The sequence below is a fragment of the Drosophila ficusphila genome, unplaced genomic scaffold (assembly GCF_018152265.1).
Source record: "Drosophila ficusphila isolate 14025-0441.05 unplaced genomic scaffold, ASM1815226v1 contig_414, whole genome shotgun sequence".
NCBI lineage: Eukaryota > Metazoa > Arthropoda > Insecta > Diptera > Drosophilidae > Drosophila > Drosophila ficusphila.
Genome location: NW_025064328.1, coordinates 14,234,678 through 14,251,088, shown reverse-complemented (window position 1 = coordinate 14,251,088; position 16,411 = coordinate 14,234,678). Strand labels below are relative to the sequence as shown.

General features: G+C 50.9%; 3 protein-coding genes across 6 annotated transcripts; 2 read left to right on the top strand and 1 right to left on the bottom strand.

The window, feature by feature from the left end:
• Positions 1–407: 407 nt before the first annotated feature.
• LOC108090681 lies at positions 408–1,291 on the top strand. Of its 2 annotated transcripts, none has more exons than XM_017189468.1 (2): positions 408–681; positions 738–1,291. In XM_017189468.1, exons 1-2 carry the CDS (start codon positions 637–639, stop codon positions 1,212–1,214), a joined length of 522 nt encoding a protein of 173 aa, XP_017044957.1. In that variant the 5' UTR covers positions 408–636; the 3' UTR covers positions 1,215–1,291. The 2 variants fall into 2 exon arrangements, with proteins under 2 accessions (XP_017044957.1, XP_017044956.1); XM_017189467.1 differs by having other exon boundaries at positions 732–1,291.
• A 3,887-nt stretch (positions 1,292–5,178) lies between these two features.
• Positions 5,179–16,383, top strand: LOC108090880 (transient-receptor-potential-like protein). Of its 3 annotated transcripts, none has more exons than XM_017189780.1 (14): positions 5,179–5,395; positions 6,867–7,013; positions 7,300–7,442; positions 11,433–11,670; positions 12,562–12,704; positions 12,760–13,132; positions 13,193–13,427; positions 13,618–13,891; positions 13,954–14,346; positions 14,467–14,662; positions 14,732–14,896; positions 14,958–15,177; positions 15,243–15,579; positions 15,630–16,383. In XM_017189780.1, the coding sequence occupies exons 2-14, from the start codon at positions 6,984–6,986 to the stop codon at positions 16,246–16,248; spliced, it is 3,366 nt and encodes a 1,121-aa protein (XP_017045269.1). In that variant the 5' UTR covers positions 5,179–5,395; positions 6,867–6,983; the 3' UTR covers positions 16,249–16,383. The 3 variants fall into 3 exon arrangements, with proteins under 3 accessions (XP_017045269.1, XP_017045270.1, XP_017045271.1); XM_017189781.1 differs by having other exon boundaries at positions 6,801–7,013; XM_017189782.1 differs by having other exon boundaries at positions 5,227–5,243.
• On the bottom strand, positions 10,355–11,067 carry LOC108090882. Its single transcript, XM_017189783.2, is given in 3 exon segments — positions 10,355–10,475; positions 10,477–10,742; positions 10,827–11,067. Coding segments are annotated over 3 exon segments (399 nt in total). The 5' UTR covers positions 10,882–11,067; the 3' UTR covers positions 10,355–10,397.
• Positions 16,384–16,411: the final 28 nt, after the last annotated feature.

Genomic DNA, 16,411 nt, shown 5'->3' with positions numbered 1-16,411 from the left:
ATATTTTTCAATTTCAATTTCAGTCTAGTTTTGGGCCCTCGGCACCGCCTCGTTGCGCTATTTTCGTACCCCTTTCCCATTCCCTTTCCCGTTCGCGTTCGTTTCGAAATTTCCCCCCGCTTTCCGCCGAGTTTTCCGCGGCGCAACATGAAGTCAATGTGTTTACCTCGCTAAACTTCTTTGCGTGCTAATAATAAACCAGCAAACAACAAGCGGCAACAACCGACAATCGGACTTCGGCAGTGCAACAACGCATCGCTGGTCCATTAGCCCCGTTCTCTATTTTCCATTTTCCATTTCCATTTTCAGAATGTGGGAGGCGGTGTATAGTACTTTTCCTTGGCCAAACGTGCGGAGAAGCAGGCAAACATTTCTACTTCCAAAGCGCTCGATAGAAAAACATGTTGTGTAGCCTTGTTCGGCAAAGGAAAATAAAATTAAATTGTTTTGCTTTTAATTTATTTTTTATCGATGTAATCGAACAAGTAATATCAACTACTGATGATCAGATTGTATCAGAATGCTTGGAGATTTAAAAGATATCGCTTTATGATGACACAACACGCAGTGAACAGATATAAAACCCAATGCATTCAGTTGGTTTTGCATTATTAAGAACAAACAAGTTGCAGGAGAATGCTTTTTCCTGGGATTCCACTGTTGCTGTTTTTCGCTTCTTTGGTAAGCAATCAAGCAACCAAAACTCGAATTGAAAAGAACTTAAACCCAAGGAGCAGGTGCGAGCCAAATATGAGAGTCGACTGGAGTCGATTAAAAGGATCGACGGAGACACCGAAACGCTGTTCGAGTTCAACTTGCGGGTCATTGGACGGGACAATCTGGCGAATGGATCCATGAACTTCCTGGCTGACCTGTCCGACGAGTTCGAAGTGTCGACCCTGCTGTATGTCCTTCAGCGCGGCGAGTGGAGGTCCTCGAACATCGGCGTTTGCTACAAGTCCTGCACTTACATCGCGATCATTTACGCCACCTACTTCGCGCCCTCCTTCAAGGACTCCAACTTCCCGATCGACAAGGAGTCGTGCCCCATCAAGAAGGGGGAGTACTACGTAAGGAACGCAGACCTGTCCGGCGCCACTTGGGCCAACTTTGGCAAGACGGGCCTGAACAAGTGCATCATCACGATTAGAAAGGACGACGTGGTCTTCGGGGGATTGGAGGTCGTCGTGGTCCTAACGGAGCAGCGTTTCTAGACTTGGTCTTAGACCAGCAGTAAAACTGCGGAAATGTGTTTGCAATTTCTCTAAATGACGCACCACGATTGGATTGAAAATAGTAAAACAAGGAACGCTATGTTTTGGCCGAGGGTGGTACATGTTGTGGCATTTGGGAATTTATCACTTATTTTTGGCCAGAGCGCGTTAATACATTCTGATTTCTTGTACTCTGCTCTCCGCCGAGTCGGCAGCCTTGCGTTCTGCATTCCACCCACTCAGCGACCACAGCGAAATTAGCCATCGCTTCAAATCAATTTGGTGGCTTTCCCCTTGGCCCTCGCGTCCAGTTTTCCGTCCACAGTTTCTGGGTCATTAGTGGGAAATATGCGGAGAACGCAGACAAAGGCAGATATTGATTCGATTCGCAGCGATCGCAGTGCGTGGTCCCAAATTAGCCGCTCTGTGGATGCCACCAGCAAGACAGCCGTAGAGCGCTTTGTTCTGACTTCTAAGGTCGTCGGCGAGTCGTTGACTGGCGCCAAGACTTATGACACTTCCCATTGGGCATATACTCGTACGTATATGATATCTGGGGTCCGTGGCTGTATCTCGCCGTCGAAAATAAACGGCTGGCCTTTACACGGCTCGTTGACAGCCGGAGATCAATGTCGCAGGGGAATCGCGTGGTGCGACGGACCTTGCAGCTTGAACTTGCGACAAGTGGGGCAATGACTTGATTTGCCAACAAGTCCGGCGTCTTTTTTTCTAGTGTACTCTCCTCTTCTTCTCTTCGTGGACTTCCGGCGGACTTGTTTACGTCTAACTGCCGACCGCGTAAACAAATGCACAGGTGAGTCGTATTTTTAGCCGGACACGACCTATTTGGATCGGATCGGTGGCGTCAGTGATGCGGCACTTCATCTGCCTGATTTGCGTCGGCTGGTAAGTTGTAAATCGTAGATGGTAAATACATTTAATTGGCACTTCTGCCGGCTGTCTGGCAGCTGAGTGCCTCGTTTATCATGGGGGACCGAAGGTCCATTGCTGCCGCTTCCAACTGTCAGAGGCAGAGGCGGAGGACCATGGAAAGTTTGGAGACGGAGAAGTTCTGCGGCCAACCGCAAAACAATTAATTTTGATTGCCTTTTAAACCCTTTGAGGGGGAGCAGAAGCGGGTGGAGTGGGTGGCGTTGGGGGACGGAGGAACGTGCGTCGTACACTCGACTTTCTAATCCGTTCCGGCAAGTTTTGTATCTCGGCACGTACGCTCCAGCACGCCCACTTTTCACTCCGGGATCTCCCCTCTTTCCCCTTTCGCCTCTCCATTTCCATTGCCAGTTCCACTTCCACTTCCACCTGGCATCCCAGGACTCAGCTGAACTGTCATGAATTGCAGGGAATTTATTTTACCGCAAGGACTGCTTTTTGATGTTGCCTGCGGAGCGTTCGGGGACTTCTTTTGGCCAACAATGGGCAGGCCAGCCACTTGGTTCACTTCTTTATTTGCCTTCGGTTCAACTTAAAGTCTCATTTCATTGATTGAAATTTCGCATTGTTTAAAGGAAAGGTGCCTCAGCACTTTGGCATTCGAGAATAAATATTTAAAGGCCGCCACTTCCAGTTGATGGCGTCATTTCAGCGACTGCAGTCGACTGGGGGAAAATTCGAGAGAGAGAAGGCGTGAGAAAATAAAGCGGAAATGTAGGGAAATGCACAACGAATGCGGCGCCCAAAAGTCGGCTGTGAAAAGCGATTCGGCGGGAAATCGAAATACAGGGAATATGGCTGAAAAGCAGCATGAACAGCATTCGATATTTTAATAGCTTATAACTGGTAAATTCATTACCTCAAATGGACTTGCTGGTAACCAGATTAAACGATTCGATTTAAACACATTTTCATCGAGTTAACCTGAAAGTTTCATTATTATGCGAGCGTGCTGCTTGAAATAATAGAACCAAAACGCAATTTGGGGCGATTGCGGCAGCAGCCATAAATTTAATGCAAGCCAAACAATGTGCAGTATGAAAAGGGGGCGTGGCAGGCCGGTGTCCTGGGAAAAAATCTCATCAGCGAGCTGCAGCGAAACGGGAGAAATATTGAATGCAATTTTATTTGCCGCACACAGTAGCGATGCTCCAAAGCAGCAAAGCGTTTGGCGAACTGCCGGGTGAATTATGGAGATGCATCATATTATTCCGCGGCTCCTGCTCCCCAGGATTCCCCCCGAAAGAAAGAAGGAAGGATTCCTCCTCCAGGAGCACCTTCTGCGGAATGTGTGAGGGCGTGCGTGTAACTATGCTACTTACTGTCTGTTTGCTTAAGGGGCTGCCTCCGCCAGACGCTCTCAAGTGCACAGCGAGAAATACGAGTGCACTCTGTGTACAAGTCTTGGAAATCATAAATACCCTTTCTACTTTAACTGGGCTGTAAGGAAAATAAATGGTTTGCCAACCCCAATAAAAGAATTGCGTGTTTGATGGCCTGAGTTAAGGAGTAACCGCTAGTGACTTTTCAGTATTTATGATTTCTCTACACCTGGCCAAAACAGGAGGGATACTACTATGCTATTCGGTTTAAACGGGAAAACCCCGTGTACATCCCAACGCTGGCTGAGCATCGCGAGTTCCTCCGGAGTGGAGCCTTTTGCCAACCGCATGCAGCTTGATAAAAGACGCAGTCATGGCAACCCACCTGCCACTAAATGAGTTAACGTGCTGGCATGTGGAAGGTGGGTGGTGGGTGGTGGGAGGTGCCCCTGCCAGTCCAAAAACCCCTCGGATGTTTGTTTGCTTGGCTTTGCTGTTTACGTGCAGTCATGCGAGACTCCGGCCCAAACCCCGACTTTTCAGCTGGAGTCTGCTTCAATTGTTGTCTGTCGCCAAAGGACCAGCACCACCACCACCGCCACCTTCACCGCCCACTGCACGCCCTATCTCATCAAAATCCAGTTTAAGATTTTTGATTTAATTCCGCTTTTGTTCGCCAGTCAGTCGGTTTCTGCTCATGCCATGTGTACTCTATCTGGCTTTGGACTTGCCAGCCAAATTTGTTTGTGGCCGTCAAAAGGCTGTCCTGCCGGAGACACATGAACTTGTGAAGGATCCTCCAGCACTGTCTAGCATTTGCTGTATCAAAACAGAGCTCCATCTCTGAGTGCTCCAATCAAATGTCAACAATTAAATACATTTCTGCAGTAACATCAAGAGCTTGAGCTATTAAAGTCCACCTGAAAGTTAAGTTTTCTACCAACTTTGATTTAAAATACGAAAGAAACTAAATAAAATTCATTCAATTGAATCCGTTTATTGCTCTCGGGGCTCTACCAAAATAATTGATAGAAACAATTAAGTTATTGAACAATTTGTTCAGCGTTGGAAAACATTGAAGTGGGCGTTTGGTTGCGACAGGTCAAATTGGAGGGCCAAAGGGCGAATGCAGACGAAAACAAATCTGTTTTGCATCGGTATGAAATATGGCCAGGTCCAGAGTCACAATCAGAGTTATTGAAACAGATTGAGGCCGACAGGTAAGCAATGTCAATGGCATCCAGCAAATCAAGTTAGGCACGCTGCACTGGGCAGCACGACATCGGAAATATCCGCAAGTATGCAGCAGAATCTCTTTTGGCCAACAATGGCTGGCGCAGCAAATCAAATCACGGCAAATTAGTTGTAATTCAATTGCCGACAGTCGCCGTCTGAATCGCCTTGCCTCCGCCCTCCATTCCCCATGCTGGTTGGGCTCCTAATCCCCTTAGGAGCCCGGCGAAAACTTGTTGATACTGCGCGGCTATATGTATCGTATCTACAGCCACATACGTGGCTTGGCTCTGGGGACAGCCCTCGACCCGCAGCTCATACACTTGCTGCCACCTCCGGGCGGATCCACGCGCTGGCCGACAAATATTTGACGTTTTAGTCTAATTAAATTAGCCCAGCGCCGCTCGGCCCTCGGCAAAGGTATAAATTTCCGCGCGGCAGTCGCAGCGTGTAAATTTCGCAGGTGGCAGTCGCGGGTCGCAACTCGGCGGGATTCCTCAGGACCAGGAGCAGAAAAACGGGAGTCCGTTCGGTTCTTGGCGTATTGTTATAAAATACTCGCACACACACAACTCATATTCTTAGCCCACCTAAGCCGGTCCCATGAAATTTCAGCGTCCATTGTGCCAGCGAGTCGAACAATTGCACACGTTTTTATGTGCCGGAATGCAAGAAGTACGTATCCGAGTATCCGATTCTCCGGGTATCCGAGTATCCGTGTATCCGTGCGGCTTTAAGTGGCTTAAGTGCAGTCCGAGAGCCGGCTGAATTACGTAGTTGTGTCCCTCATTCAGGGAGCCCTGGCTCCTTGGCTGTGGAGTCTGTGCCTCTGTGTGATTTTGTGGGATTTTGTGGTCTCCGAATGTGGAGTTCGTAATAAGCCCTTGCTGCATGCGAATGCAAATGGTTAAAGTTTTAATGAACCAAAAATGTACTGGAGCTTTGATTGCCTAACAGAGCGGTGTAAATATTAAACAAAGAACGAAAACTTGTACTTTTCGTGTTGGGTTTTCCGTGGGTTTGCAAGGTTCGGTGGAATTTTCCCTGTGCAATTGCTCCAGGCGAAGGGCTATAAATCCATTTATAAACGCTTGCCATGAAGAGCCAGATAAAACCGAATTTATTGTGACGTTTTTATGTCTGCTGTGCGGTTCCACCTGTCCTCGCACTTATATTTCTATTAAGTTAATTAAACAATGCACCATCGGCCACCGTGGCATTCGGAGAGCCTTTTGTCCGGACAGGAAGTGTTTTTTGGTGGAGCGAGCCCTGCCTTTTTTTGGCCGCGTATGCAAAGCACTTGCATTTTTTATGAGCGACCCAAACACTTTTAAATGCATCTGCAGCATCCGCACTCACATCCGCATCCGCATGAGCAGGAGCATAAAGCCATTTTAAAGCAAAAGCATGTAAACGGAGTGGCTTTTTTCTTTGCGGATTACCGATCGGTCGACGCTGCCGAAAAAACCTCCTTAAATATTCATTTTGGCATTGTTCACACATGCGGAGGGGAGCGGCAAAATAAAAATATCCGCAGCGTGGGCCTGGGAAAATATTGCGGAACAAAGAGCCGCTGAAAATTATTTCTAATGGGAAATCGATTGGCGGTGATGTAAACAATCGAATGAGAGCGAAAAATCCAAAAAAAAAAAATGCAGCTGGTCGTGGCTAATAAGGGAAATGCAATGGGAATGCTTTCCATCGGGAAAATGTATAATAAATCGAAACAGAAAGTGATTGAGCAATAGAAGGGAAATCAGTGCTCGCGAAACACAATTTGTATTGCCATTGCCATTGCCAATCCGTCCGCGGGGTCAAGAATTCCGAACACATTCCTAATCAACTGGCAAACTTAACTCGACTCCATGCAGTTGGCACTCGAAAAAGGCTTAGCTGGCCAACTAAAAACACTATAAACAGCTTAAATAGAAACTTTTTGCCAGCCGGAAACCAGAAACCATAAACCAAGTCGAAACCCAGCAGACACACACAGAACCAGACTCAGTTGGACATAACTATAGGTCGAAATCAACTTGAAAGTTGCATTTGGCCCGGCTTATATCGGACTTTTTTGGCTTAGCCATTGTGAATACTCGTATGTGTGATACTATATGTGTTATATGTGCTGTATGTAAATACCGTGCAGTTGCCGTGTGTGTGAGCCCTGCGACTCGGAGCCGGAGTTTTGAACTCTGAACCCGGACAGTGTACATGGAATATTAATTACTGCCTCCTTCTGTCGAGCGAGGCGTTCCCTCCCGGAATGGGTCGCAAAAAGAAGCTGCCGACGGGCGTAAGTAGCAACCAGAGTCGATCAATACAGAAGCACCCCCGCACCAAAAGCCGCAAGCTTTGCTAGAACGCCGCTTCCTTAAACGCTCCCGCCATCTAGAAGGAGCCCGGGCATCCCGCCCGGCAGCCATCAGCCCCATCGCCCAGCAGCCCCACTTTGCACTTAATTTTGCGTGTGTTATTTTTTATTTATTTGCAATCCGCCCTCTCGGCTCCCCGCTACCCACTCCCCACCCCCCACACACATGTGCTGCCCTTCGCCGACTCACCTGCTCGAAATGCGGCAGGTATCGTCTGGCGGCAGCAACGCCGCCGCCCCCAAGTCGGTGGGCGGGTTCTGTGTGCCGCTGGGACTGCCGCAGCCCCTGCTGCTCGAGGAGAAGAAGTTCCTGCTGGCCGTCGAGCGGGGCGACATGCCGAACGTGCGCAGGTGAGTAGCGCTTTTTCCGCAGGTGGGCGGCGTTACCAGGGGAAGGGAGCATACACTTAGAGCAAAGAAAGTCTTGAAGTTAATTATATATTGTTCTAAAGTGCGTGATACTTCGATGTGAATCATCCTTGCAAAACTGATTTAACCCAAGCCATAAGTGGTAACTAGTAACTATCCCTCCGAGTATTTGAATCCACCCACACTGTTACCCGATTCCGCTGAGTGCAGACATACCCTCCTCGATTTCACAGCCCCACTCCTGTGGCGCGGTATCACGAGATCCATAGGCGTCGTCCCCGGGGAAGCACAGGTGTTGACTGGGTTGGGCCGACAGGAAGCACAGGTCCCCTTTGGGAGCCACCTCGGGATGTTTGGCTGTGGTGCCGGAGGTGGTTTCAATTATTTGCTCAGTCGCCCGCCACTGTTGTGGGCCCCGAAATGGTTAGCTAACTCGCATCCGCACGCCACTTAATAAGCAGTGTAAGGACTCATCCGACCCACATACGCCCATTCGCGCTCCTTTACGGCTTTACTTTAATAAATGTACAATTAATTTCGCTGGCAATGAATACGAGACAAGGTACTCGCGCCTCTTCGCTAGCTCGTCCAAGAAAGTGAGGGAACAGTCCTCTTCGAATTTACTTTCGCCTTTAAATTGAATGTAAATAATGCAGGGTGAACAGCACAATTAAAGTAAGATCAAATCATAAATTTAAGTTCAATGGGAATTTCCAAAAGATTGGATTTTAATGTTAGGATAATAATTAATTGGGTTTTACCCAATTTACAGATACAGAAGGTGGCTTTCTACCAGATTAGCCACCAAGTTCCGGAAGCCTTAACTTATATTTACTATAACAGGGAAAGTGTTAAGGGATCCACCGCACATTCTCGGCTACTTTTTTGATAAGATGCAGTTTAAAAATTTTAAATCCACAGCAAATTAATTGGTTTCGTGGACGTAAAACCAATATTTAAGACATAATTTGTGCTTTTTCAACAAAATTTAAATTATTAAATGCCTTTCTTCTAATCCCAGTATATATACAAGTAATTATTTTCAGAAAGTTATGGTTTTATTTAGAAAAGAAAGTTACAAAAGTTGGTGGTTCTCAAGCCGAAACTCCGGAATTCAAATTTCGAATTGCGCGCTCTTATGCATGAAAAGAAGAAGACTTTCCGCAGGCAAATTGTGTTGAATTGAATTGCGAACACCAGGCGAACATAACCGCTTAGCAGGTGTAAATCGATCAGCTGATCAGTTTAAGCTAGGTTTTTTAGTGACGGTCACGTGACACAAATTCTTGTAACGCCAACAACAACCACATGAAAATTTATTAATTACTTGTGCGTGGCGTGCCCCTCTCGTGACACGCACAAAGAATCAGCGTGGTTTCCCATCTCTAGTCTGATGGTTACTTTTAAATAACGGTACCTTCCAGCGAGATGACTTTCTGATTGGTGTGGACAGGGAGGGGAAGCGTAACAAGGACAGCTATCTTATGAAAAGAACAGTTATTTGAATAAGATCAGATTTACCAGCTGCAACCTGCTGTTAGTTATGTTGGCCTGGTGCATAAAATCGATTTGTATAGAAAAATCGGCTATATTTGGGCCCCATATACCAGGCAAACAAAACTTCGAAGTAGGTGAATGCGCAGCAGCGCTTTTGTGTATGAAAACAACAACACTTTTCCCATACAAATTTGGACGTTTCTAAACCTTAACACCAGGCAAACATAATCGCTTAGCAGGTGAAAATCGATCAGCTGATCAGTTTAAATTTGGCTTGTTCAGTGTTGAGCGCGTGACAAGTGATTCTTGTAACGCCAACAACAACCACATGGAAATTTATTTATTACTCGTGAGTGGCGTGCCACTTTCGTGACACGCGCAAAGAATCAGCGTGGTTTCGCATCTCTGGTCTGATACTTACTTTAAAGAAACGGTACCTTCCAGCGAGATAACTTTCTGATTGGTGGAACAGTGTTTCCCCTCACTCCAAGTGCAGCCAATTAAAAAAAAGAACCGTTATTTGAGTAAGATCAGATTTACCAGCAGCAACCTGCTATGGAGTTATGTTGGCCTGGTGCATAAAATCGATTTGGAAAGCAAATTGAGCTGATATTAAGACGCCAAATACCAGGAAAACAGAAATTCGAAGTAGGTGAATGCGCAGCAGGGTTCTTATGTATGAAGAGAGCCGCTAAGAGAGTGTAAGCGATCAGCTGATCAATTTAAACTAGATTTACAATTAATTCTTGTAACGCCAACAACAATTACATAAAAATTTGGTTATTACTCGGACGCGGCTTTTCGGACGATTAAAAAATTGATTATTGGTCTATTTTCGCATTTTTGGTAAGGGGTAACGTCATCATTTTTTGCGAAAAATTACCAAGTTTCAACATTTTTAGGCAAGGATGCCATTAGATTGAAAATTTTATTACAAATTGGCTAGACAGGAAACGACTTAAGTATAGTTTTAAAAAACAGGCAGCTCAATAATCTATTCAATTGAATGCAATTAAGTTGTCATTTAACTGATCCTTTGGTTAGTTGATGAAAACCACTTTGGAAAAGATTTGTTGACAATTTTGGTAAAAAAGGCAAGGTGATGTCATTTATGAACAACTCTTTATTGTTTTCATTGGTGGGGCAAAACTCTGACAACGAACGAGCTTGTGGTGTCCGGTGTCCTTGATTCTCTTCCTGTTTCGGTTCCCGTTCCTGTCGGGGTTCCCTTCTCGGGTTGGAGGCATGCATGGTGGCGCCACGAGCTGGCGTCTCTTGTGGGATGTGGAATGTGCTGCTGAGCCGATGGGGCTCCTGTCGGTACTACTACTTCTTGTGCTGATTCTGGTGGGCGCTGGCTTGTGGTGGGGGCTAATCCTAGTGCTGGATCCGGTGGATTCGGTGGATGTGGGTGGGGCTGCGGCTGCTGCGAGGCGGCTCTCAAAAGTTGATGTAGCGGTAGGGGTTGTAGCTTTTCATCTCGTCCAGGGTGTAGCGGTAGCGGATGCCCTTCGGGGGGCTCCTCCTCGGACCCGTTCGAGTCGTCCTCCTTCTCGCGGATCTCGTTCAGCCGCTCCACGCGGATGCCCTTCATCTGGCAGGCGCGGCGGTACAGCTGCTCCTCGCGGTCCATGTAGAACTGGCACGAGACGGCGTGGTGCGGAGGCGCCGGCGGAGGCGTCAATGGGGGAGCCCCGAAGGGGGCAGCCCCCGCTCCGTAGGCCGCCGGGTTGTACCAGTTGTCGCCCAGTGCGGCGCCTGTTCCCAACTTCACTGTCTGCGTCTCTGCGGGATTCGGAGTGCGATTTGGATTACAGATGGACGGGGATGGAGATTGGGGGGAACACTGATCGGCCATCGCGTACTCACCCTTGTTCTTCTGGGTCATCTTGATGACCAGGCTCTGACCCTCGACGGCTTCCATTTGGTGTCGATTTTGCAGATCCACTGGGCTTACGAATAATTTAATCGCCTAATGTTGGGGTGCTATGTGCTCACTTCAATCGCGTCTTGAAAAGCGGACTCCGTTTCTTTGAATTTAGTACAACAATTTATGTTGACGAACGATCGTAAAATGAGAGATTTCTGCCCGAACTGACTGGCAGGTGCCAGCAAAAGGTGACAGCTCGCCTCCAGGGTAACTAGATTTCGATTAATTGGCAGGCAGTGTTGCAAAAAAAAAAAACCGCTTCGTGCCATGTACATAACTTAATTGGGGAAATCTCAACTCAAGACCCATTTCTCGACCTCATTCTCCGCCAGCTGGGAAAACGGACCCGATATGAGTTCCTTTTTGGCACCCGATTGATTGGCAAACTTTTCTGTTGGCCGCGGCCGCGGCAGCAGCAGCGATGTAATTAGAAACTTTGGCTCCAACTTTTGACTCGACTGGGGGAACAGGGGGGAGGGAGGGTCGCCCAAAATAAGGAAAGAAAAGTTGGCGGTCCGTTGTTAAGTAAATTCCGATAATTGCAGGATCCTGCAGAAGGCGCTGCGCCACCAGCACATCAACATCAACTGCATGGACCCCCTGGGCCGGCGGGCCCTCACCCTGGCTATAGACAACGAGAACCTGGAGATGGCCGAGCTGCTCGTCGTCATGGGGGTGGAGACCAAGGACGCCCTGCTGCACGCCATCAACGCGGAGTTCGTCGAGGCGGTGGAGCTGCTGCTCGAGCACGAGGAGCTCATCTACAAGGAGGGCGAGCCCTACGTAAGTCATTGTGCACTCGAAGAAACTGATGGGAGCTTTCTGGGCATGGAAGTTCGGAGTAGAGCCATCTACCTTTAAGCATTTTTTGCCTCGAAAGGGGAACTCACTTCAGTCAGCTCAGTTTCTCCCTGTGCGCCCTTTGTTTTGTCTGCTGTGCTCAGCTAATTTGTGGCCCACATTATCGTCCGTAGGCGTTGAGGCCCGGTAAGTTGGAGCTAACACGATTTTAATCAGTTTCCGAGTGGGAGTGGGAGTGGGAGGAGGGGAACTTGGAGCACTTGGTGTGCGCCACCCATCGGGCTCATGTTCGCCATTGGGCACGTACTCGCAGCATCTCGGTCCTCGAGTGATTGGGAGTGTGCGATAAGCGGCCAACGACCAAGAACCCCCACTTCCTCCAGGACAGGCAGGATACCCCGCATGCCCCCCTACTCCACTCCACGAGGTTTACGCTTATTGCAAATAAAGTCGTCTGGGCTTCCGTCGGCAAGGCTCGTATTTATGCACACAGGCACGCTTCATTAGGCAGCCATTGGGCGCCGTTGGAGCCTGAAAATTACTATTGTGGCGCATATGCAATAAAACGTTTAACAGGCTTAATAACACCGGCGAGCGGCGGAGACAACGCGCTTCGAGTGGACTGCGGAGTGATTTCGGGTCCTCTTTCGGGGAGTCAGCATCCGAGGTTGATGAGGTGTGTAGGTTGGTCAGAGGGGGAAGTCAGAAAAAAGTAAGGAAATAAATTTACAATAGGTTTGGATTTAGGTTTATAAAGTATGGTATCAGAATAAATGAAGGTAAATTGATATTTCATCATGGCTTGGCTATCTACTATAATGGGGGTAGAAAATTTAGGATTCATTCAGTTATTTTATTTGGTTATCCCCGCAGAGTTGGCAGAAGGTGGACATCAACACGGCGATGTTCGCGCCGGACATCACGCCCCTCATGCTGGCCGCCCACAAGAATAACTTCGAGATACTGCGCATCCTGCTGGACCGCGGGGCGGCGGTGCCCGTGCCCCACGACATTCGGTAAGTGGAGCTGTCGCACCAACTATGAATCCCTCATGAACCAAGTCCCCCGCAGTTGCGGCTGCGAGGAGTGCGTCCGCCTGACCACCGAGGACTCGCTGCGGCACTCGCTCTCGCGGGTGAACATCTACCGGGCGCTGTGCAGCCCCTCGCTGATCTGCCTCACCTCGAACGACCCCATCCTGACCGCCTTCCAGCTGTCGTGGGAGCTGCGCAACCTGGCGCTCACCGAGCAGGAGTGCAAGGCGGAGTACATGGAGCTGCGCCGGCAGTGCCAGAAGTTCGCGGTGGACCTGCTCGACCAGACGCGCACCTCCAGCGAGCTGGCCATCATCCTGAACCACGACCCGCAGATGTCCAGCTACGAGCCCGGCGACCGGATGAGCCTCACCCGCCTGGTGCAGGCCATCTCCTACAAGCAGAAGAAGGTATTTCCTAGACTCAGGTTCCTACACTCAGGTTCCCCGCACTCAAGCTCTCCTCCGCAGTTCGTCGCCCACTCGAACATCCAGCAGCTGCTGTCCTCGATCTGGTACGACGGACTGCCCGGGTTCCGGCGTAAGAGCATCGTCGACAAGGTCCTCTGCATTGGCCAGGTGGCCGTGCTCTTCCCGCTCTACTGCCTCATCTACATGTGTGCCCCCAACTGCCGCACCGGCCAGCTGATGCGCAAGCCCTTCATGAAGTTCCTGGTCCACGCCTCCTCCTACCTCTTCTTCCTGTGTGAGTATCCCACCTCCCTGCGGAGGACCCAACCAGCGGAGTGAGCATTGGTCCTCAGATCCTTTTAAATTCTTTTTGTGGACAGCTTGGGTTGACTTCTTGAGCTGTATGGTTAAAACAAGTTAATTTGGAAAGAAGGTTCTTATACCTTATTTGAAGTAACAAAGTCTGGTTGCTACTTACTTTGCAGTCATCCTGATCCTGGTCTCCCAGCGGGCGGACGACGACTTCGTGCGGATCTTCGGCACGGAGCGGATGCGGAAGGAGCTGGCGGAGCAGGAGCTGCGCCAGCGGGGCCAGCCGCCCAGCAAGCTGGAGCTCGTGGTGGTGCTCTACGTGGTGGGCTTCGTGTGGGAGGAGGTGCAGGAGATCTTCGCGGTGGGACTGAAGAGCTACCTGCGCAACATGTGGAACTTCATCGACTTCCTGCGCAACAGCCTCTACGTGAGCGTGATGTGTCTGCGGTGAGTTAGCATAATGCTTCTGAGTTCACAGGGTAATCCCTCTCCTATTGTTTCCCCATCAGGGCCTTTGCCTACATCCAGCAGGCGACGGAGATTGCCAGGGACCCCCAGATGGCGTACATCCCGCGCGAGAAGTGGCACGACTTCGACCCGCAGCTGATCGCCGAGGGCCTCTTCGCGGCGGCCAACGTCTTCTCGGCGCTGAAGCTGGTGCACCTGTTCAGCATCAACCCGCACCTGGGGCCGCTGCAGATCTCGCTGGGCCGGATGGTCATCGACATCGTGAAGTTCTTCTTCATCTACACCCTGGTGCTGTTCGCCTTCGCCTGCGGTCTGAACCAGCTGCTCTGGTACTTCGCGGCGCTGGAGAAGAGCAAGTGCTACGTGCTGCCCAACGGGGAGGCGGACTGGGGCTCCCACGGGGACTCCTGCATGAAGTGGCGCCGCTTTGGCAAGTAAGTCCAGTCAGCGGGCCAATTAAGCGCTGCCCCTGCCCACTGACCACTGCCCACTCATCGTGGTGATTCGACACGTGTTACATGTGTTCCCCCTCCTCCTCCTCCTCATCTTTCCAGCCTGTTCGAATCCTCGCAGTCGCTGTTCTGGGCCAGCTTCGGGATGGTGGGCCTGGACGACTTCGAGCTGAGCGGCATCAAGTCGTACACGCGCTTCTGGGGACTGCTCATGTTCGGCTCGTACAGCGTCATCAACGTGATTGTGCTGCTCAACCTGCTCATCGCCATGATGTCCAACTCGTACGCCATGATTGATGTGAGTGCGGTTCCCCTTCCCCTTCCCATTCCCTTTCCCGTCTGGTTCAGTCAACCCCTTTTTTTGCAGGAGCACTCGGACACCGAGTGGAAGTTCGCCCGCACCAAGCTGTGGATGAGCTTCTTCGAGGACAGCGCCACCCTGCCGCCGCCCTTCAACGTCCTGCCCTCCGTGAAGTGGCTCATCCGGGTGTTCCGCAAGTCGAGCAAGGCCATCGACCGCCAGCGCTCCAAGGTGGGTTCCAATCGAGTATTAAAACCACTGCAGTGAAGTGCAGCATCCCCTTCTTCGGCAGAAGCGACAGGAGCAGGAGCAGTTCAGCAAGTACGACAACATCATGCGCTCCCTGGTCTGGCGCTACGTGGCCGCCATGCACCGCAAGTTCGAGGACAACCCCGTCTCCGAGGACGACATCAACGAGGTGAAGAGCGAGATCAACACGATGCGCTACGAGATGCTCGAGATATTCGAGAACAGCGGCATGGACGTCTCCTCGGCGAACAAGAAGGAGCGGCGTAAGTGCTCCTCAATCCCTTATGGGACACCCAACCATCAATCCTCTATCCTCAATCCTCGGCAGAGCCTCGACCGCGGCGCATCAAGGTCTGGGAACGGCGCCTGATGAAGGGCTTCCAGGTGGCGCCGGTGCAGAGCAGCTGCGAGGCGGATGCCTTTGGAAACGTGAACGGACAGGGGGAAATGCGGGAGGTGAAGGTGGAGGCGATCCCCTCGAAGCCCGCCAAGGAGACCGCCAGGGAGCGGTTCCAGCGGGTGGCCAGGACCGTGCTGCTCCAGTCCACCGCCCACAGGTGGAACGTGGTGCTCCGGGCGGCGCAGGACTCGCAGATCGGTCGCTGCACCCGGAGCGAGCGGAAGAGCCTTCAGAACCTGGGCAGGGCCATCGAGGAGGCCAAGAGGTGGGTCAGATTAGTTTTCTCTCCCCCTAGTAACTCCTCCTCCCTTGCAGACTCATCATGCTCAACCCGGGATGTCCCTCCGGGCGGGAGTCCCCCATCCGCATCGAGTTCGAGGACGAGAAGTCGAGCACTCTGTTGGAGCTGCTCAACCAGATCAGCGCGGAGATCAGCGACAGCGAGCGACCCAAGGCGAAGCCCACCTGGCGGCCTCCTCTGAAGTCGGTGCACGCCAGGGCCATCGCTTCCAACAACACCCGATCCCTCACAGCGCCGGAGCTGAAGTTCAGCCGGAAGTCCTCGGCCAGTCCGGCTCCCACTCCCGTGGAGACGCCCAAGCACAGTGCGGTCTCCCAACTGCGGAGCCGGGAGCTGCCCCTCTGCGCCAGCAAGCTCATTGCCAACCCCGCTCCCTCGGCTAATCCCCCCAAGAAGGCGGCTCCCTCCATCCCGACTGGAGCCCCGCCGCCCAGCTACAAGGCCTCCGCCGCCCACACGCCCTTCTCCGTGGAGAGGGGCCGCTCCCGGATGGCATCGGATGGCATAGACATCCACGTGGTGGACCTGGACGAGCGGGGAGGTCACCCGGGCAGGGCCACGGCCGCGGACAACGTGTCCGACATCAGCTCCATAGCCAGCACGAGTCCCCAGCGGCCGAGGCACCGCAACTGAATGTGATTGTGGCGTGGACTCGGGCCATAAGTCTCCCTGGGAATGGCTACTCAAGGTGCCTTCCGAGCAGCGCCTCTCTTGTATCCATCCGTCTATTATGCGTAACAGGGAATAAAGTTGTTTAGGCAAATGTAATGAGGGCTCTGCTGTCTCCTTCCCCCGG

Excerpts from the sequence above, each read along its gene's own strand:
- LOC108090880 (XM_017189780.1), top strand. The coding sequence starts at position 6,984 with ATGGGTCGCAAAAAGAAGCTGCCGACGGGC. Across the intron at positions 13,133-13,192 it reads TCTCCTACAAGCAGAAGAAG|TTCGTCGCCCACTCGAACAT; the intron begins GTATTTCCTAGA and ends TCTCCTCCGCAG. Across the intron at positions 14,897-14,957 it reads TCGACCGCCAGCGCTCCAAG|AAGCGACAGGAGCAGGAGCA; the intron begins GTGGGTTCCAAT and ends CTTCTTCGGCAG.
- LOC108090681 (XM_017189467.1), top strand. The coding sequence starts at position 637 with ATGCTTTTTCCTGGGATTCCACTGTTGCTGTTTTTCGCTTCTTTG. Across the intron at positions 682-731 it reads TGCTGTTTTTCGCTTCTTTG|GAGCAGGTGCGAGCCAAATA; the intron begins GTAAGCAATCAA and ends CTTAAACCCAAG.